Source organism: Trichechus manatus, unplaced genomic scaffold, assembly GCF_000243295.1.
Source record: "Trichechus manatus latirostris isolate Lorelei unplaced genomic scaffold, TriManLat1.0 scaffold00020, whole genome shotgun sequence".
NCBI lineage: Eukaryota > Metazoa > Chordata > Mammalia > Sirenia > Trichechidae > Trichechus > Trichechus manatus.
Window position 1 is genome coordinate 12,702,261 of NW_004443956.1, and position 21,730 is coordinate 12,723,990.

Below are 21,730 nucleotides of genomic sequence, written 5' to 3' on the forward strand. Positions count from 1 at the left end.
GGGGGGGGGGGCAGGTAGGTAATGGGCCATAGTTCCAAACCCACTGTGCCTCAGAATCATCTGGAAAGCTCTCAAAAATACTGATTCCTAGGCCTCCCAAGGAGTCCCTGGGTGGTGCAAAGAGTTAACACTGGTCCAGCTGCTAACCAAAAAGTTGGCCATTGGAGTCCACTCAGGCTTGGCAATCCACTTCTGAAAGACCACAGCCACTGAAAAGCCTATGAAGCATGGTTCTACTCTGACACACATGGAGTCACCGTGAGTCTGAGAAGACTCCACCGCAACTGGGAGATCCCCTCCCCCAGAGCCTCTTAGAATGAAGCCTGTGAGATATGTCCTTGTAAGTCCACAGCTGAGTCTGATGCCACTGGCTGTGGAAACTTTTGGGCTTCCTGGTGTGGGCTTGGAGTGGGGACTGCGCTGGGGACCTGGGGCAGGACTGGGGGCAGGTCTGAGCTTTAGAGCTGTGATCTCCAACGTGGCTGGGCACACAGTCATCCGAGGGTCTTGTTAAAACGCAAATCATGATTCAGTAGGTCGGGGTGGGCTCGGGATCCTGCATTTCTAGCAAGCTCCAGGTGACACGGATACCGCTGGTCCACGGAGAACGCTAGAGGAGTGACCCTCTTAGAGGACTCTCCTCGCCCATCCCTGCGGCATGCCGGTCTTCCCCACCAGGAGGCCCAGCTCTCTTCCTCCACCCTCGTTCGAAGCCCTCCCCAGGAGACCAAGTGCGGCCAAACTCCAGCTTCTACCACCCGCCTCTGTCCCTTCCGGGGCCCCGCACCGGCGTGAGCTTGAGCTCCTGCAGCACGTGATCCAGGCAGCAGCACTCGCTGAGTTCGGCGCGCACCAGTTCCTCCTGCAGCTCCAGCACGCGGCCCGCCACGCCGTCCAGCAGGCGCCGCAGCAGCCGCCGCTTCTGCGGCTGAACCATCTGGTCGTAGATGGTGTCCAGGCGGCGCAGCAGCCCCAGGTAGGAGACGTAGAGCAACGAGAGCCGCCGCTGGAAGGACTGGCGCTCCCTGTCGGGCACCGGGTCGACCAGGGGCTGCTCCTTGTCCAGCAGCTCCTGCAGTGTCACGTGGGAGGACTCCCAGAGGCGCTGGTAGGCTCTGGGGAGGGCGCGGGGTTGCAGGGCTCTGAGCCAGTGCAGGGGCAGCCTGGCCGGTGGTGGCGCTGCGGACTACTGAGCCCTCCAAGGAGGGTGAACCTTGGGTTGCAGAGGTGTGAGGTCAAGGTTACTTATGGGAGGGAGCCCAAACAGAGTTCTTGAGGTGAGATGGGAGGAGTGAGGTTGGGGTGAGGGAAGAGGGCCACAGATGAACAAGCAAGAAGGAGGAATGGTTGGTGAGGGCTCTCTGCCAAGAAGGGGCCTTCTGGAAGCCAGGGCGAGGGTGCCACCCAGAGATGCTGCAGTAGTGGGAAGTGGGGGTGTGGGGTGAGCACAGAGAAGGGCCCCTTCTGCAGAGCAGAGCCCTGGTTCTGGAATTGACAGTCCAAAGGAAGCTTGAGGAGAGAAAGCTGTACTCTAGGCAAGGGCAGCCCAGGGGGCCACAGGCCCGGGGCCCAGCCTGACTGACAGGACAGGGATGAGCTCTGCTCCTTGCTCTCAGCCCAGCAGGAGCCCCATTCCAGCAACTACTCACCCCTCAGACATGGCCCCCGCTCCTCCTCACACTGCCCTCTGTGAGCAAGCTGATCGTGGAACCATAGAACCCGCATGGTTCTATCCTGACTCCCCCACCCCCCCGAGCCAGTACAGCCTGACTGTAAACGTTCTGTTCCATTGTACCAGTGTTCTAAGACATTGAGCAGAGGGCTGAAGGTGCAGGGTGAGGTCCACTTATCTTGGAGACCGTCCTGGAGACTGCACCCAAAGGGAAGGGGGCTATGGCTGCAGGCTCCGGGGTAGCAGGCTTGGGGGCTAGGGCACACAGTGGGGGTCAAAGAATTGAATGGTCTCTGTTTAGAAGCTTCCCATAAGCCGTCAGACTCTGGATAAATGTTAGTTCTAAAGGCATTAGTCCAACTGCAACCTTTTCGTTAATTCAGGTCCAACCTCCCTTCACTGTGGTTGACTGTCCTAGGACGTAGGTACAATGTGACGGAAAAGGGCACTGGATTTCACTGGATTTGGAGTCCGAGGCCTGGGTTCAGGCTCTGGAGTCCCGACCTCCCCCCTCAGAAGTGAGCACAAGCACACTCGTCTCACTGGGGTCTGCTGAGGACAAGTGAGATGTACCTGTAAGAAAAGTGTGGCAGGTGCCCTCGTGGGGTTTGGGCTCGTTCTGAGCCATCTGTGGGCCGCCGGCTCAGAGGTAATACAAAACAGTCCATCAGCCACAGCCTGACCCTGGTCAGCTGGGGGTGACCTGTTTGACTGTGCAAAGTGTAAGCTTATGAACAAATATATAAGGACCTGGACCAAGAAGATGGGGTAATGCAGACAGCAGCAAAGAGGACCAAGAGACTAGGTATTCCTGACTTTAAATGTTATCTAAATTGCCTGAATATTGTGTTAAAATGCAGATTCTGATTCAAAGGTATGAGGTGAGGCCCAAGACTGTATTTCTAACAAGCTTCCAGGTGCTGTAAATCAAGGTTATCATACCTTGAATAGTGAGAGAGAAAACAAAATGGTAGAGTGGGTAAGTCAAGGCTCAGCAGCCAGGTTGCCTGGGCCTGCCCCTTTCTAGCTGTGCCTGCTGGGGGTAATAGGTTCCCATCTCATGGAGTCTCCTTGCAAGGCTTATATGCGATCCACGTGCAGCACACAGCACTGCACTGAAATGCCAGCCACTACTAGAAGGCGATGCTTGTTCAGGACATGAAGTTCAGGACATGCAACTACCAAAGGAATGTCCCACTCTTCAACCACCCCCTGGGAGCTTGGAGAATTTATGGGTACATGCTTACGATAGAACAGAGGCAGAAAGTGAGAGAATGTGATCAAATGTTATGTGGTGAATCCAGGTGAAGGACATATATGTAGTCATTGTACTTTGCTGTAATTTCTCTGTAGGTTTGACATTTTTCAAAATAAAGTCGGGAAAAAAATGTTCAGAGTTTTGGGAACATTCCCAGTTAGTTCTGAAATTAAGGGGAAAGATACCTTCTACGGACCTCAGCTGGCTGTCTGGGAGCTGCTTGGGCCTTGCGGATTTGTACCCTGAAGAAAGGTCTTTGTAGCCCTGTGCCTAGTACAGTGCCTGCCACACGAGACAAGAGGTGGCATCACAAAGTCACGGACTGTCAGGGCCAAGAGTACTTGGAAGAAGAATTTCAAGCCTAGAGAAGTCATAATGGAAACAGCTGCATCCAAGCCAGGTCTCAGTCCAGATGCCAGCCCTGCCACAGCAAACCAACCACATGATACACTGTTCACGGGACTCACCCAGAGAGCAATTCTTAGGAAGTGTGAGTACAGGTTTTTGTCCCTCCTGTGTGTGGCAGCCATAAACAGCGACAGACTGTTGCTCTCCCTTCATAAACCACAACAGTGCACAGGAGCAGTACGCTCTTTATTTACGGTCAAGCCTTGCTCATTTGGAGCTGATGTACTTGGTGACAGCCTTGGTGCCCTCGGACACAGCATGCTTGGCCAGCTCCCCGGGCAGGAGCAGGCGCACAGCCGTTTGCACTTCCCGGGAGGTCAGGGTGGTACGGCTAGAGTACTGGGCCAGCTGGGTGGCCTCTCTGGCCAGCCGCTCAAACACATCGTTCACAAAGGAGTTCATGATGCTCATGGCCTTGGAAGAGATGCTGATGTCGGGGTGCACCTGGGAGAAGCAGCAGGACCAGTGTGTTAACAAGGGACTCTAACCGACCCCTCGGACCTCAGCCCCTGAGTTGGGGACGAGCTGGAAGCCAGAGGCAGGACTACAAGCCTCCTCACCAGCCTCTTCCCAAAGGCCAAGAGACGTGGAAATAGGGATTTTTTTTTTTTTTTTTTTACTACTATATCCAGGTGGGAAAAAAAAGTTTCTCCCAACCCTGAGAGGTGACCATGTTGGTAAGTGCTACAAGCATCTGTATTTAACAAATGGAATCGCTTCTGCATGTCTTGCTTTTCACTGGCTCTATCTGCAGTGTTCTGTAGTATGAATCATAGCTTATACCACCACTTCTCTCTAATAGACATTAGGCTTTGCGTCCTGTTTTGTTTCTATTAATTGTGCTACAGTAAACATACATCCTTGAGAGCTCTTGCATAAGCACACTGAAGGTTAAACTCCTAGAGGGACTGCTGGGTCAAAAGGTCTGTGCAAGTAACTTGGTACGTAATTACCAATTACTCTCCAAACAGCACGTTTTTGTAACACATGGGCAGCCCCAGACTAGCAGTTAGGAGACCCAGGTTCTAACTGACATGGAACCACCATGTGACCTTGAATAAGGCTCCTTCCTCTGGGCCTCAGTCTCCTCGTCTGTCACAAAGCTGTCAAACTAGGTGATCTCTAGAAAACCAAAGGATCTTGAAGTGTGAGGAGGCAGACACTGTTAACTGCTTCTCTGCAAACGGGAGATTAGCAATTGTGCAGACATGTATTAGGTCACAGTGGAGATGGAACCAGTACCCCTCTACTCCCAGCCCCTCGCTCTTCCCGCCACCCCTGGTTGCCACAGACAGTAAGAAATCTAAGTTGATACAATGTTGTTGTTGAGCACTGTTGATTCTGACTCATAACAACCCCATGTGACAGAGTAGAACTGCCCCATAGGGTTTTCTGGGCTGTAATCTTTTTGGAAGCAGACTGCCAGGTCTTCCCCCACAGAGCTGCTGGGTGGGTTCAAACTGCCAACCTTTCAGTTAGCAGCTGAGTGCTTAACATTCGCACCACCAGGGTTCCCTGGTAAAAGGCTGAACCAAAATCCCTTCTGTGGTCCATACACCCTCATCCTCAGTGATGGCCAAGTTTTACCCTGCTTGGATAAAGGGCAACTCCCACTAGGATCCAATCCTTGTTCACATCCATTTCTGAGCCCAAGTTAGGCTAAGCTGCAGGGCTCAGTAGCACCCACTCCTGCCCTCCTCTCCTCCTGACAGATGAGTCTGTCCTCTGTGGCTGCCCTTTGACTAGCGTGCCACTACTAGGTCTACCCCACCCCTCACACCACCAAAGCAACTCGAGACTCAGGCTGTCAATTCAAACTGCTAATGCGACTCAGACTGGAGACCGAGGTCCCACCTGTGATCTAGCCTAACAAGGGGTGAGAACCTGAGGACGGCAGCAGAGTGGCTCTGCCCCCTCTCAGACCTACCCTGCTGCAAGGCAGTAGCTCTGATGATCTGGGCCCCAGACACACTGGCTGTTAGAGACCCATCCACGCCCCTAAGGTTCGTCAGTGCACTGAGTCCCAAGAGTGGGTACTTCTCTGGCTGGGAAGACACACAAATGGAGACCCTGGCAGTCTGCTGCTTCAAGAGGGACAAGCAAGGCATGCCATCTGGGCATGTGACTGGGTCAAGCCTAAGGCTCTGTGGCCCTCAAGGCCTTCATCCATGGGCCGTCTGCCTAGCTGGCCTCCCCCTGCACCCTCCTGCCCCCATCTTGTCTGTACCAGGCTGGCTCTTTCCCATGGTTCCACCTAATATCCACACAATATTCGCATCTGCTCAAAAGCCCTTTAAACTTCTGGCTGGTGGTGGTAGCAGGGAGCATGTTTTCAATGCCTCCTGCATATATCACAGTGCTCAACAGATACTGAGGTGCAGAGGCCTCCAGATCGTCTAACCCCTCAAAAGAGGTGGGCAGTGCCTGAAGCCACTGCCTCGGTACCGGGACTCCAGTTCAGTGCCCTTTCATCCCCCCACGCACTCCTGCTCCCTCTCTCACCTGCTTGAGCACCTTGTAGATATACACTGAGTAGTTTTCTTTGCGCCGGCTACGCTTTTTGGACTTCTTATCCCCAGAACTACGGCCCCTTTGGCCCCCAGCTTGCTGCTGCTGCCCAAGCTCTGCGTTCATTCTCCGTCTCCAGCTCCTCCTTGCAGCCCCCTCCCACTCCTCGGAGCCACTTATATGAAGCCAGCTGCCCCACCAGGTGTGGCTGGGGGCCAGCACCTGGGTTGGAAGGGTGGGAGGGGCGGGGCCTGGCTCAACCCCACCCAGAGCTCCCAGTTCAATCTTGAAAGCACTTGCTCCTTCCTCTCTCCAGGTAATTTCCTGTTTCTGAGTGAGAATCCTTCACCAGCCCCTCCCCCACGTAGCTAGGTATTTACAAACTTCTTAAAGTTCACATACCACCACCAAACCCCCAACACACAGACGGATTACTGAGCACCCACTGTCTCAGATGGCTCCATGTGCTGTGGAGGCATGGAAGAAACACAAGGCCCCACAGAGCCCTACCGTATCACTGAAGAGATCAGACTGATTCCCATCAATTAAAAGAGAAAAAACTAACGTGTGGGGATGGTTAGTAAGTGGAGCAAGAGCTCAAAAAAGAGCAATGAGCAAGGGCTGGAGTAGCCAGAGAAGGCTCCGCTGAGAAGTGGGCAAAGGGCGGATAGCAGGGAACGAGGGTAGATGGGGAAGAGTCTGGCAGGGAAGGGATTTAGGATGAAATGAAAGAAGCTGAAAGAGAAAAACAACGGAAGCTCTCCGTAAAAGCAGGTGGGGTGTGTGGAAGCTAAGGCCTTGTTAGATGGAGAACATTAGTTGTCCCAGCACCTGTGTCCAGGTTCTTGCGGGGTGGCAGGAAGAAAGTATTCAAAATCAAGTGATAAGAGTCCAAAAGACTTAACATCATCTGTAGTGTGAAAGCAAGCAGTGACTAGCTTGAACAATCCCACCTCATTAAACCCACCTCTCTTCACCCAGTTCTGAACATCTGGTCCTGTCTTACAGGACTAAAGGGCTATTCTTAATCCAAAATAAGGAGCTGCTAATTTTAGACATTAGAAGAAATATACTTTGTATGCTTTTTAAGCATTCTTAAAATTATTGAGATTGGCTGATTTTTTTTTGACGAATATGCTGACGAGACCCTCCCTCCACCCCCCTGGACTCTGAAGACCTCCTGGCCATGAGATACGCTAGTCTGGAGACTCCACAGGGCTTTAACGGAGCTCAGAACACCCAAAGACTCACTTCCTGGCTGAAGTAGTGGGAGCTCTCACGTCACTGTTCCTGTGACCCCAGCAGCTCACTTTTCAGCCCCATTTTCCTGAACTAAGTCTCTGAATATTCAGGACTTACTGAGGCCATTTTGCTCCAGGCCCCACTTACCTGGAAAAAGGAAGAAAGCAGCAAAGCCAGGCAACTCCAGGGCCAGCGGGAGCAGAGGAGTTGTACCCCTCCATCAGACTTGGGCGGTCTTGGTCTCAGCTGTGGCCTGTCACCGGAAGTCTCTTACTGTTCCCTCTGCCTAGGGCAACTCTTGGACTTCATGACCAGCTGAGATCCTACTCATCTTTCAAGTTGGAATCCAATCCTGGCTCTCTATGCTTCCTCCTCTTTCGATTACTTCCGTGGGTCCTACCATCATAATCTAGCATCTGGTTCATGTCCTTTCTATGTCCTGTTTTCTAGCCTTGTTGAGCTCCTTGGGGGTTTGGACACCCTGGGCTTTTGGACAATTGTAGGGGTACTACCCAGTACTGAAGTCATGACTAGGGTGTCTGCTGAGGTGTGGGAGGTGAAGAGTGCTAACTGGTATGCCTGACAGCACAAAGGTTGGATGTACTGTTCAAGTTCAAAAAGAACCAGACAAGCTGTGCAGAGCCCTGGCCTGGAAGGAAATTGGGCAGTGCTAATGAAAATTAAGGCTGTAAACAGGTCAAATAATTAAACTGCCAGTATCCTACCAAGAACAGTGGTTCACAAACTTCCGTTTGCATGAAAATGCAGACTCCTGGCCATCTCTGCATCTCTCCCACCAAATGGAACCCCAAGGCCTGGAGCCCAAGGATCTGCCCCTTTAACAGGTGACCCGAATGTCATGATCAGAAGAGCCTCAGACCACTGTGCGCACCTGCTCCAGGACAGCGGTTCTCCAAGTGTGGCCTGCCAGCAGCAGCACCATCTGGGACCATGTTAGATGTTAATTGCAGGGCCTGCTCCAGACCTGATGAACCAAACATTGAGGCCCAGCAGTCCATGTCTAACAAGTCCTCCAAGTGAGGCTGACCAGGCTGATGCTTGTGAACCACTGCCCTAAGAAAATGCAGTTTCAAACTGGCAGATGGGAGAAAGTTCTGGGATTGCTGGGCAATCACCTCATACCCAGCCTTTCATCTCCTAGGGACTAGTCTTCAGTCCACATCCATCCCACTGCCTCCTCCTGCCCCAGCCCCTGCTGAGGGGAAGGTGAACATTGGTACTGCAAGCAGGAAGGGAGTGAACATCCCTGAGACCTGAGAAGGAAGGCAGGGACCATGGCTTCTTCTTTCTTTATTGGACACTTTGTAGATGTCACGCAGGTCTAGAAGTTACACTGTTAAATAATTATTTAAAAATCGACCAGGACTAAAGCCCTGGTCCAGAGCTCCAAACCAGAAGCAGAAAGGAATGGGGGTGGTGGGGCTGGGGGTTTTCCTCCAACATCACCAAAACCCAGAAAACAAGGATCCTAAGCTCCTTCACGGGCCAAATCCAGGGCTTGGCCCCTGGGCTAACCCTCAGGTGCCTCTGGCTACATCACTATCCAGGTACGGTGACCAGTCAAGCTGGAAGGAAGAGCCAGCTGAATCCAGACATGGACAAAAGTAACTAGGAGAAGGACAGGAAACGGACAGGTACTGTCCAGCTGTAGATAAGAGTGCAGCTAAGGCAGGTTGAGAGGCAGGGGAGAGCCTGGGGAGCAGTACTGCAGCAATGCAGGAGTGTAGCCCTGGGGTCCCATCCTGAGCGGCTAATCAGGGTAGCAGCTGTTAGTCCCCAGTGGAGCTCCTGGCCCAAGCCTGGGCAGAGGGCTCACACATTGTGGGTCCTCTTGGTGAGCTGGGGCTCCTCGTCCACCAGCTTGGACTTGAGGTGCTCCTTGTAGGCCAGGATGTCTCCAGGCCACTTGGTGATTGTCTGCTTCTCACAGACCCAAATTTCCTGTGCCACCTGAAAGCAAAACCAGATACTCAATCCTGACCAGCCCACCCTCACCAAACCCTACCCAAAAGACTGTTTTGAGGGGACTCCAGGACAGGCCCCACCAGCCTTCTCCCAGGTGCTTTCTGTGGGGTCCCCCTGGCCAGGCCCCTCACCTGCTGAATGAGTCTGAAATCGTGGCTGACCAGCATCATGCCACCCTCAAATTCATTGATGGCATCGGCCAGCGCATCGATGGTCTCAATGTCCAGGTGATTGGTGGGTTCGTCCAGAAAGAGCAGGTGTGGGTTCTGCCAGGCCAGCCAGGCCAGGCACACACGGCACTTCTGTCCATCGGACAGGTTACGGATCGGGCTCACCTGGAGACCCATGGCAAACATGTAATCACAGGAAACAATGCACCTAGCTCCCCTCCCACCTGACTCCTCCATTAGCATCACTGCCACTTTACAAAGAGGGAGGCACAGAAAGGCCCAAGACCACAGAGCACGGTGAAGGTGCAGCTACTCATTTCCCAATTCCAAAGCCTGAAAGGGAAACCTGAAGCCCTTGCCATCACCAAGAACATATCCCCTTCCCCTGGCACATAAATCTGAATAAACTGGACCAACCCAGCGGATCTGCAGTTTCAGATGGGGATCCAGAAATTTTCTAGGCTTCAGTTTCCCTTGCCTATAAGCACCGTGACTCATCCTGTGTTCTGGTCTCCTGACTGGAACCCTCCTAAAGCCTAACAGCAAGGGGATGTTAGAGGCTAGCACGTCCACCCTTGCCCCTCCCGTGTAACAGGACCTCGGTGCTGCACTGCATAACCACCCAGATGAGCCTAGGACTTGGAGGCTCCCCTTGATCCCAGAAAAGCTGTCTAGGGCTAATCCTGAATGTCTCTTCCCTCCCACTGCCATCGTAATAGAAAAAGGAAACGAAGCAGAATGTCCTAGGGACTGCAGTCAGTCAAAGGGAGGAGACTTCTGGGGTAGCTTCCAAACCTGAATTGCCAAGATGGTGTCCCATGACCCATCATGCCAAGGTCCCCCGATTATCAGGTTCTGCCCCACATCCTGTCCACTGACCTGCTGCTTCCCAGTGAGACCATATCGCCCAATGATCTTCCTCATTTCTTCCTTCTCCTTAATCTCTGGGTAGCACTTCATCATGTACTCCAAGGGAGAGAGGTCTAAGTCCAGCTGCTCTTGTAAATGCTGCAGGAAAAATGGAACCCACCCACATGTGACAGCTGTCCTGTTACACCAAAGGAAACCTGCTCTGCTACCCACTGGGCATTCTCTACTTCTACCCCAGGGCTTAAGCTCTGGTGGCGCAGTGCTGCTAACCAAAAGGTTGGCAGTTCAAACCCACCAGCTGCTTTGAGGGAGAAAGATGTGGCAGACTATTTCTGTAAAGATTACAGCCTTGGACTCCCTATGGTGCAGTTCTGCTCTGTCTTATAGGGTTGCTCTGAGTCAGAATCGTCTCAACGGCAATGGGTTTACCCCAGGGCTTGCTGCCTCCTCACTGTGGTGACCCCAGGGTTCTCCAGGCACCTGTTCAGAATTCGAGAAGCAGGTAGGAGCTAACTAGGCTGGGGTTCCTTTGGGGGGCTGGGGCTTGGCCAGATACAGCCCCTCTCCTACACCCTGGAGACCCCCCAACTCCATACCTGATGGTAACGCCCTATCTTGACATGAGAGTGTTTTCGGATCATTCCGTCTGTGGGTAGTAGCTAGAAAAAAAAAGGAGCAAGTGGACACCTAAGCACACACAAAAAGAAACCCATTCAGAAGCAGACATAGGCAGAGTGGGGAAACAAACACATGTTCATTCTGAACAAGACTCATACAACTTCCTGAACAGAATACACATCACCAATCACAGACCATTGTTTGGGCCACTCTAAAAATACACAGGAAAAGACACCAAAACAGATGTTCTCCCAGAGAAAAAGACACAAATTATATAAGTCATTAAATAGTTATTAAATATCTATTAGAAAACACACAAGGAGCCCTGGTTGTGCAATGGTTAAGCGCTTGGCTGCTAACTGAAAGGTCAGCAGTTCAAACCCACCAGTGGCTTTGTAGGAGAAAAGACCTGGCAATCTGCTCCCAAAAAGATTATAGCCTAGGAAATCCTGTGGGGATGTTCTACTCTGTCATACAGGGTCACTATGAGTTGGAATCAAATTAACAGCACCTAACAACAACGGAGAATGCACTACGCTGTACAACAGAAGACCTGGATATAGGCACGCTTTACATACAGTTTCTAAAATAAACATTTATCTGTAAATGTACAGATATTCCTGTTTTCTGAGTGATCTAACTGAACACACAGAAAAATGCTGACACACGCACATACATGCACTCTCTCACACAGAGTATCTCAATTTTTCTCGCAAGGCAAGAACAGCCCTAAGCCTTAGCCCAGCTGCCACATTCCCTCTCACTCCCACCTGTCCCCACCCCCACCTCTTCCAGATGATGGCTCTCCACCAGGGCACTCAGGCCCTCCAAGAGCAGTGGCCCCTGCATGATCTCCCTTTCTTTGGACAAAGCAAGCACCTACTTTTGGAAGTAATCAAACCCCAACTTGGCACCATACCTCTCCAGTCAGCAGCTTCAAAAGCGTTGACTTCCCTGCTCCGTTGGGCCCTACCAGAGCCACTCGTGTGTCGAGGTCAATACCAAACTCTAGGTTGTTGTAGATGCAAGGCTGTGGTGGGCAGTAAGAGAGAGACGTGGACTTGATGCTAGAATACTGATCTGCTCGGCTTGGCAGACCAGCCTCAAACCCTGGTCACTGCTGGAGGTAGTGGTGGTGATAGTGAATGAGGGAGGCAGCTCGAATGGCAGACTCTACCCATGAGCTCCACCTGCCACCTCAGCTGAGCAGTTGTCCTTCCAAACACTTGGAAATGGACCAGTGTGAGTGTCCGGACAAGACACCCCTGGTGCCATATCTGAAAAACTGCCCTCATCACATGAGGATTAGTAGGTGTGGTCAGCAAAGAAGACAAAACCTTCCCAGCAGCTGATGCTCCTCTTGTAAAACTCACCCCAGCCTCCCACCCATTTACATGTACTCACACAGATGCCCCCTGGCCTGAACTTACCCCATCTTTTGTATACTTGAAGCTCACATTTTGTACCATAATGACCGGCGGAGGGATCTTGCCACATGGTGGGAAATAAAATGAGAGTGTCTAGGAAAAGAAGAGGGTATTTATCAAAGTTGCTGCCATTGTTGGGTGCTGTCAATTCTGACTCTTAATGACTCCATTTGACAAGAGTAGAACTGCCCCATAGGGTTTTCTAGGGTGTAATCTTTACAGGAGCAGGTTACCAGGTCTTTTCTCCTGTGGAGCTGCCCGGTGGGTTTGAACAGCCAACCTTTTGGTTAGTAGCTGAGCACTTAGCCATTATGCCACCAGGGATCCTTATTTATCAAGGTAGTTCCTTCCTCATCCACCTCACCGAAGTCCCCAGGCCACCGAACCCACTGAATTGGTCCCCACCTTGTCACTAACAACCCGCTCTGTCAGTCCTGATGCCATCATTTTCTGCAGCGTCTTCTCCTTGCTCTGGGCCTGCCGGGCCAGCTTGGCACTGCCATGGCCAAACCTAGCAATGTAGTTCTGAAAGAGACCAGAAAGGGTATGTGCAGGGCGCCAAACAACCCATCTTAAATCCAGGGTAAAAATGATGGCCGTGACTTTTTCCTGACCTTCTCCACAGCCCCTAATTCCCCAAATACTCTCAGCCAACTTTCTTGTTGCAGATTAGAGGATGTGTGCTTGGCTCTGGGACACTACCTTCATATGAGCAATCTGGTCCTGCTCCCAGTGGAAGCGCTTCATCTGGTTCTCCTCCAGCTCCAGTCGTGTCTTCACATACTGATCATAATTACCCTGCGGGGAACACGCCGGAGAAGGGGACAGCAGCTCTAGCCCAGGTGTCAGTCCTGGTGTGCACTCAAGAGGTTAGGGGGATAAGGGATGGCACATCCCAACCTAGAATCTGAGGCCTTTAAAATTCTCTGCCTCTCACTCTTAGCCTGGCCAGAGTGGGGCTCTAGGTCAAATCCCTAGGCCAGTCCATAAGGCAAACACATACCATGCATGTGTACAGGCTGCCGACCCATGGCCTATGGCCTGAAAGCAAGTACTTTGGGATTAAAGTAAATAAATAAACAGGCTGCAGTACTCCTTGTCCACATCTTCTTATAGCAATAGGTAGAAAAGGGCTGCTAAATCTTTTTTTTTTTTAAAGGCAAACTGCAGAGAATTGGTAAGCACAGAGATTACTATGAGGGAAGTTGGGGCCTACTCACCGTGTAATACTTTAGTTTCTTGTTGTGCATGTGAATGATGTTGGTACAGACACCATTCAGAAAATCCTGGGAGTGGGAGACAAGGACCAGGATACGCTTAAAACTGCAAAGCCAAAGAGTCAATCAGGGAGATGCTCACAAATGGGAGACAGACCACAACGGGTGAATCCAGACCCAGGAACCCTCCACCCTCTCCTCTCCGTAAGCCTGAGGGCCTTTAAGCTTTACTGTCCAATTCCCAGCTCTCACCAAGCACCTAAGCCACTGTGCACAATCTATCTCTAAGGACACTGTGATGCCTTTTGAAGTGTGGTGACACTGAGTTTCCCTGATCTTCTTTTCTAATTTCCAACCGAAGGGAGTGGAGGTGGTAAGAATAGTGATGGTAAAAACAAAAGTGCATGTATACAAATACACTCATAAGTGTGTACAAAACTGTGGGTGAGGAAAAACTGGAACAGACACAATAGAGGACATCAGGCTTTTCTTTCTGAAAGAGGGTACGAAGTCATTGTAGCTTCTTTAAAAGTTGTGCAATATTCTAGGATATTTAGTTTTTAGCCGTAAAAGGGTTGCCATCATCTAGGCTATTTTTTCCTTTGTCACTGCATGATGACCTTAGACTGCCATCCCCTTTACGTGATGCATACAAACACAATTAAGGCTAAAAAGATTCTCTTTAATAAAGATGTCCTATTTTAAGTATAGGGAAAACCCAAAAAAGTTAATATTTCAGGTTAAACAAAAACAAGCAAAAAAGCCATCTCTTAGGTGCTGACCACTTTTTCGATGTCCTTCATTCTGGCCTCACTTCAGTTCTTTTTCCCACTGCTCTCATCATCAGTATGGCTTCCGGGTATCCATTCCCTTCGGAGTCTGCTCAACTGCCCTTCAGAATCTCCCAACACCGCCCCCCGCTTACGTCTTGAGTTCTTCTTCCAACCTCACACAAGCATCTGCCCCTCAGAACCTCCCGATTTCCACCCCTTATCCCCAACCCCTTACGTCTTGAGTTCTTCTTCCAACCATACACAAGCATCTAGGTCCAAGTGGTTAGTGGGCTCGTCCAGGAGCAGCATGAAGGGCCGAATAAAGAGGGCTCTGAGGACAGGGAAGGAGACAGAGGGCATCTTAGTCTAACAGGTGCTGGGAGGCAACCAACTTGCCTGCTACATGCAATTCTGCTCAGGCCCTGGCAGAAGTTCTGGATCAATTCCGGGTTCTATACCTCAGAAGAAATACGAGAACTTGAGAGAAACCAGAGCTGAAGAGTAGAGATTAAAGGGTAGAAAAAAGGGCTTAGAGGCAAAGGGATGATTTACTTTGGCAAGGAAGTGGCAGAGGTCCTTGAGTCTGCAAGTCTTCTACACTGAGGTTGGTGACCATCAGAAAGACAAAAGGACACCAAGAAATAACATTTCTGGGCATTGTCATCCAGCATTCTGACTTAATAGGTCTGCAGAATAACCTGACAAACTGGATTGTTGAAACTCCCCAGTGACGCTGAGGCGGTGTGAATCCTTGTTGGCACTTGGGAACCACTGCTCCAATGCTCTAAGGCAGGTAGGCACCCTTCCCAAAGCATCAGGTCTGGTCAGCTCACCCACCCAGCAGAGAATGGTGGGGGGTAACGCACATGTGAGGAGTCAGTTATTTAATCAGGGACTCTTGGCTGGAGGGTTATGAGGACTTGCTTTGGGTCTTGACCACCAGAGAGTAGCAAGGACAGGCATCTTAAGACTCACCTAACATTGTTCTTTATAGCAAGAATTTGCAGGACTGAAGCACAGAAAAGGGCTGGAATACCACAGAAGGAAAGGAGTGAATCTATTCCCCCGTTTTACCTAGGGCTGGACCTAGGATCCACACTGTGCTGGAGACCCATATGAGTCACCCTGACCACTTCCAGCAGCAGCTCACCACCCAACGTGCACATACCACCCTGCGCGCACACACCACCCTCTCACATTGTCCACATCTGTGCTAATAAAAAGTGGCCCGTCTGGCACTTACTGGTCACTGACCCGGTTCTAAACTGCTCCACCAGAGTAAGCATTAACCCTGAGAGGTGGAGAGCTACGAGAGGGTACAGAGAAAGAAAGGACTCACCTGGCGAGGGCAACCCTCATCCTCCAGCCCCCACTGAAGTCTTTTAGCTTCTTGCGCTGCATGGCAGGTGTAAAGCCCAGTCCGTGCAAGATCCGTGAGGCCCTCATCTCTGCCTTGTCAGCGTCCAACTCCTCCAGGCGCTCATACAGCTCCATCAACTTCTCACACTCCGCTATGGGAGCAGATGGCTGTGAGCCCCCCAGGGGCCTTCCCTAGAGGAAGCCTGCACCCACCTCCCCTGGGTCTGAGCCCTACCATCCTCATGCGCCAGCCGCTCAGCCTCCCTCTCCAGCATGGCCCTCTCTGTGTCCACTTCCATCACACACTGCAAGGGTGTCTTGTCACTAGAGGGCATCTCCCGAGTCAGATGGTAGATGTCAATATGCTCGGGGATGGGCACTTCCCGTTTCCCAATAGCAGAGAGCAGCATGGACTTTCCTGAGAGGGGCAGCAATGAACGGAGAGGAAGAAGAGGACACTCAGCACAATTTTTTCTACCATTCCCCTATCCCAATTCCCCAACTCCAGCCAAATCAGTATCCCACCGTTTTTATCGCGTACCCTTACTTTCTTTCCTTCATTCAAATCCTACTACCCCCCTTCTTGGGATACTTTTCCAACTTTCCTCGAAGTCTTGTCCCACCTCCTCTATGAAGGCTCATACACCACCACCATCCCTCTCCCACCATCTCCTCCAGCACCTTTTGTCTGTACCTACTCATTTGGCACTTACCACATGTGCTCTGCATTGCTAGCTCCTTTTCCCTGGGCATATTTGGTCTCCCACCCATACTGTAAATTCCTTGCTTTGTACATAGTAGGTGCTAAATAAATACTTGTTGAGTGACAGATGAGTCAAGGAGAGATACCTCCCACCTTGCCTTCCAAGGGCCTCACCAATTCCATTTAAGCCAATAAGGCCATAGCGTCTGCCTGAGTTTAATTCCAGTTTGGTGTCACTAAGCAGTTCTTGACCATGAAAGGTGAGTGAGAGGTTGATAATGTGGACGTCAGTACTGTTGGGGTGAGAGGCTAGGACACCAGTGACAGCTCGAGCAGCAGCTTTCTTCATCTCAAAGTCCTCTAGCTCCTTGGTCAGCAAATCCACTTCTGGGGACAGAAAAGCAGTTTGGGAAAAGGCCTGTAAAACAGACTCAACTCTCACACAAAGAGGCAAGTCCCTCAAGGACCTGGGCTCAAGATCATGTTGAGCAAGCACAGATGTATAACAAGCTCTAAACAAAGTGTATGTTGTATACATACATGAGCTAACACGTGCTTTCTGGGACACCTTTTACTTTGCAACGTGTCTTTTTAATTATAAATTCTCTTTTTCTTAGATGATATAAATACCAAGGGGAAAATGACTAGAACCCTGCATTGACCTCCATGAGCATGTGCTAAAGAATTAACCCTAAAGCCCAAAAGAAAGCAGATGCTACAGAAATGCAGTTATTTTATCCCAGGACATACAGAGCTTCTAGATGGTGCTTCCAAGAAGTTATGCTGCCCAGAAGGAGTAGGTATGAGGAAATGCAAAAGGATCAATGAAGGCAGGGCCAAGGCCAGGAAAACCAAAAATTCCCAAGTCTGGAGGGTTTCAGAGATGAAACTGACCACATGAGATAAGGGATTAGCTATCTCCTACCTCCACAGTTTTTTAGGCATGACTTCATCTTCAGGCTAGGAAGAACTATTGGCATTAATGGCTAATATTAACTGGTTAATATTTATCCAGCTTACTCTGTGCTTGGGACTGTGCTACATGATGATTCACTATCTAATTTAATCCTTAAAACCCTTATGAAATATTCTTATGAAATACCCTTTCACAGACCCTATTTTACAAATGAAAAGATTAAATAACTTAGCCAAGGTCAACAAGGCTGGTACATGAGAGTCAGAATTTGAACCCAGATTTGTCTGATACTAAAGCCCATGAACTTAACTATTTTACTATGCTACCTTTCCATAAAGGGCAGTACCCACAAAGCACTCTGCAAGTGAGACAGAAATGGTTGGCGGCAGGGGTGGGGGGAGAGGGATTTTGCCAAGCTTCACCCAAAAGAGAATAAAAGTGATCTATTTACTATTCCAGGAGTCAGAAATTACACACCAGGTTCCACTACTGTGAGAATTTTGTAATTTCTTATTCTTTTTATCTTTATCTGTTTTACCTTAGTGATTATAGTAGAAACCTTAAAATGAGAAAAGTCTGTATGCATGTCCTCAGGAACAACAGAGATGGCGTAGTGAAGGGAAGGGAAGTTGGATAGCCAGGCGTAGGAAGAACTCCAAGGGAGAGAGCGCATGGCCACGGTGAGCCTTAGGTCATGCTGTGCATATCCTGTTATGTCGGGAGATTGACAGTCAGTGTGTTACCCAGCCTGCTGTGAAACCTACTCTGCCTGCAAAAGGAGCCAGGACTGAGGGCAGGGATTGCACCAGACAGATGGCAGCCACAGAGTGCATTTCCTCTCTAACCACCTCCACTCCCAGCACAGAGTTATATGCATAAGTGCTTGCTGAATACTTTTTTTGACTAAAGGCGTTATCAGTGTCAAGATGAGGGGAGAAAATAAAGTACAACGTCTTTTTCTACATGGATGAACTATCAGGCTTCTCACAGCCCCACTTTGTGCAAATCCCTCTTCCAGATGCTGGGAAGATGGAATAAGGAGGAGCTTATGGTCTTAGATCAAGGGAGAGCATAATCTTCTAAAATACCTTAGGTTTTGTGGGGCAAGTGGCAAAATTAAGACTACCATGTAGGCACATATATAACCATTTAAAAATGTAAAAACCATTCTTAGCTTGAGAGAGACTTTAAAAAAACAAAACCAAAAAAAGGCAGCAGGCCAAATTTGACCACCTGCCTGATTTTGTAAATAAAGTTTTATTGAAACACAGCCACACCCTCCATTTGTATATCATTTATGGCTGCTTTCTGCTGTAACAGTAGAGTAGTTGTAACAGACCATATGGCCCTCAAAGCTAAAACACTTACTATCTGGCCCTTTACAGAAAAAGTCTGCTGGCCCCTGGTCTAAATATCTCCATCTGCTTAGGTAAGGGGAAGTTCAAAATTAAGGGAAAAGTATACATCACTTTCTCTTGCTCTCTTCCTGTTATAGCATCTATGACCTAACCAAAGTCACCTCCTGAGCTTCTACAGTTAAGAAAAACTAAAAGACCTCACCATCCTAGCCTACAGCATGCTAGAAAACAGGCCCAAAATACAAGTGAATAACACTGAACAAATGAAAAAATGATTCTGGAATAAACTTGATCAGAGAGAATATTGTGGAGCCCACAGAAGTCCCCTTCTACTCATCACCCAAATAAGGGGGCTCACTGCACTCAAGTTTCCTTGCTTTGTGGGCCAATGTGGACCAGCTGAACTCTAGGGCCTGTCTTGAAGACTCTCACACTCTAAAGAAGGTTGAACTGACTGTCAGAGATCACTTTCTTTGATACTTATATTGATTTTTCATACCCTACTATCTAGGAAGAGCCATGTAGCAATGGCAATCAGTAAAGGTTGGAGAATGGTGACCTGTAACACTGAGTACTCCCAGACCCAGAGAGGAGAGAGTACTGTCTTGGAGAATACACGGATGACTAATCAATTGTAAGAGCTGAAGTGACCCTGGACCCTGGCAATGGAGTTTTCAGATGGTTGTAAAGAAGACAGATTTCAAACTTCAGAACAGTAGCTCATTGAGGAACAGTGTGAAAACCAAAGACCCCACATTACTGAGATAGGGATACTACAGCTGGATACCCTGGGAAATTAAATTCTTTTCCTAGGGAAGTTGTGAACAAGAAATTTTTAACAGGAACAGTGGATGATGATCTCAAAGAGAGATTTAGTTTTCTATCTTTCTAATTAATTGGGAAAGTTCCTACAGAGCTATCGATTAATACTGCTTAACGGTAGTTCCTGCCTCTCCTCTAGAGATCACAACTCAGCCTGCTCAGTCACTCCCACCATTCTTAACTTCCGTCCCTTCACTATTTGGGCCAGAAATAAAACTTCCCCACGGCCTGACTTTTTTGCACTGGCCTTCTCCAGAATTCTCATTTTGGAAACAATTCCTACCATTCAACTCTCTCCTCTTAATCATTAACTCCCCTTTTTCTGAATTCCTATTGGTCTTACCATAACTTGCATTACTAATTCTCCTCTCCTCCTTTTAATGCCTTTATCTGCAACAGACATTACATTTACTTAATGTGTCTACCTGCAAGGCTAGGCATACAAAAAAGTTATTACCCAAGACGCAGTCTCTTCACTCAAAGATCAAATAATTTAAATGAAAAACCAGAAGATACAACATAAAAAAGTAAGCAACATATATAATAGCATAGAAGCGTAGTGAATAGAAATAGTATTGAGGTTAGGTTTGACTGGGACAGGCTTTGCTATCTTGAGCTGGCCTTGAGAGAAATGTTAAATGTAGCTAGCACAATAATCATGGTATTAAAACTTAGTGTGCAAAAGATAAAAATGTGGTGACTATTTGATGGGCAATGAGTAGCCTGAATGGAGCAGAAGGCCCATTATGGAGTTTGGGAGGAGCAGGGAAGAAGGATGGGTTTAGACTGCCAAGGGCCTGGAACATTCTTTATCATATACTGCCTTGTTTCCCCATCTACACTGTAAGTTATCTGAGGGCAGAATGTATTCATAGCACCACAGTGTATAGCACTGTACCAAACACTCGAGAGGTGCTTAATAAATATTTTCCAAAATACAAATAACTGAAAGGCAGCTCTTTTCCAGGAAAAAATCTATAAAGTAACTCCTAAGTTACTCGTTAGTATAGTCATCGCCTCTGGGAGGGCAAAGGCATAATATGGCAAAGAGCATGGCACACCAGCCACCACGTGTTGAAATGAAAAACTGAGAAAAGAGTAAGGAAACTCGACTTCCTCCTCGCAATCTAATAGAGCAGCAAGGCAGCTCAACAACTCCCATATTTGCTTGCCACTGAATATTTGAGAACCTTGTGTTGAGTTTTCTAGATCAACAACAGGGTGGCACATACTCCATCTCTACTGGTTTGGTCCATCATGAAAAGTTTCATGGCAGCCAAATATATTCCCCATTGCCCCCAACATTAAGATTCTGACTCTGGGAGGGGGAGGCAGCAAGACGTAGCAAACATCCCAGGAACCCACCTCTCCCTCAATTCACCTGTGGTCTCTCTGCCATTGGCCTCCTCATTTTTCTCCTCTGCCACCTGTGGTTCTGTGGCAGCATCTCCGTTTTCTTCATGTCCCTTTCTGGGTCGCTGTCGAGCTTTGGCAGCTTCCTTCTTTTTGGCTGCCTTCTTCTTGGCCAGGTCAGAGGGCATGGTGATGAACCACAGGTATAGATTACTGTTCTTTCAGGGAGCCTGGAAGAAGCCAAACCAAACACCCCAAACTCTAAACTTACCGGTAAGAATGCCTGGCCCCTGCTGCGTTCCTGTCAGGAATTTTCCTATCCGTGTCTCCGCCCCTGCCTAGTCTCTCCCAACTTTGTCAGGTTCTCTCAAACCAATTCTCGAGATCCCCGGCACTCTTCTAACATTAGCATCTCTTCCCTCAGGCTCTGTCCACCGAACCCCACGGACTGCCTCACTCTGGAAAAGCTCCTTCATTCAGGACCTCCAGTTAGGGACCAGCTTCTGCCCTCAGCATAGGTCCCCGTCTCCGGTTTCCCCGCAACTTGGCTCTCCGGACCCAGCCGGCTGCCTCACTTTCTCAGGCTTCCTTCTAGCTTCCCGACTCGGGTTTCCTCTCCGTCGGCCCCCTCTACACTACCCAGCCCCTGGCCCAGCTTCTTTCCTGGCTGCACTCGCCCTCTCCACAGGGAGTCCCCTAAAGGTCTCCTCACTAGCGGTCCCCGAGCCCTCCCACCCGCCCGTCAGCTTCTCTCTCCCTTAATCCTTTCTTCTCCCTCGCAGCCTTCTAAAAAGACTCGGTCTCTCCTCCCTCTCCTTGTTCTCCCTCGCCCTCACCGGCCGGCACCCCTCCCCCAGGACCCCTTTCACAGCTCACTGGGCCTCGCCGCTTGGCCTCTGTCGCAACAGAGCGGCCTCCTCAGCTCCTCCGCGTGCGGCCGGCTCGCGAGCCAATCACGGCCTCGGGCGGCTCGCAGCGCGCCTCCGCGAGGATTCCTGGGAAGTGTCGTCCCCAAGCCGAGCAGCGGCGGCCGAGACAAGGCCCCTCCTCGAGAACTACAGAGTATCCCA

The 21,730-nt window shown here is 49.8% G+C and overlaps 3 protein-coding genes across 3 annotated transcripts in view; all 3 read right to left on the reverse strand.

Annotated features, from left to right (window-relative positions):
- Nucleotides 1–1,660, reverse strand: part of IQCA1L (IQ motif containing with AAA domain 1 like) — a 21,653-nt gene extending 19,993 nt beyond the window's left edge. Inside the window, exons 1-2 of the mRNA XM_012554484.1 lie at nt 1,650–1,660; nt 788–1,115 (exon numbers count right to left, since the gene is read on the reverse strand). Coding sequence (XP_012409938.1) covers nt 788–1,115; nt 1,650–1,660 — 339 coding nt within the window. The remainder of the gene's footprint in view (nt 1–787; nt 1,116–1,649) is intronic.
- Nucleotides 1,661–3,535: 1,875 nt separating this feature from the next.
- On the reverse strand, nt 3,536–7,029 carry LOC111819889 (late histone H2B.L4). The gene is given in 3 exon segments (XM_062566778.1): nt 3,536–3,782; nt 5,841–6,068; nt 6,275–7,029. Coding segments are annotated over 3 exon segments (516 nt in total). The 5' UTR covers nt 6,326–7,029; the 3' UTR covers nt 3,536–3,545.
- Nucleotides 7,030–8,376: 1,347 nt separating this feature from the next.
- ABCF2 (ATP binding cassette subfamily F member 2) lies at nt 8,377–21,730 on the reverse strand. The gene is made up of 15 exons (XM_023727946.1): nt 21,537–21,730; nt 20,689–20,890; nt 16,386–16,598; nt 15,744–15,926; nt 15,489–15,660; nt 14,385–14,480; nt 13,380–13,482; nt 12,862–12,957; nt 12,565–12,684; nt 12,163–12,252; nt 11,652–11,762; nt 10,711–10,773; nt 10,124–10,252; nt 9,206–9,409; nt 8,377–9,059 (listed from the first exon to the last, which is right to left on the reverse strand). Exons 2-15 carry the CDS (start codon nt 20,846–20,848, stop codon nt 8,922–8,924), a joined length of 1,878 nt encoding a protein of 625 aa, XP_023583714.1. The 5' UTR covers nt 20,849–20,890; nt 21,537–21,730; the 3' UTR covers nt 8,377–8,921.

What these genes read in the sequence shown, in the direction of transcription:
- ABCF2 (XM_023727946.1), bottom strand. Translation starts at nt 20,848, where the DNA reads ATGCCCTCTGACCTGGCCAAGAAGAAGGCAGCCAAAAAGAAGGAAGCT. An exon ending in TTGGAAGAAGAACTCAAGAC is followed by an intron (nt 13,483 to 14,384) that starts GTAAGGGGTTGG and finishes TTGGCTTTGCAG; the next exon opens with TTTTAAGCGTATCCTGGTCC. An exon ending in ACCAGATTGCTCATATGAAG is followed by an intron (nt 12,685 to 12,861) that starts GTAGTGTCCCAG and finishes GGTCTCTTTCAG; the next exon opens with AACTACATTGCTAGGTTTGG.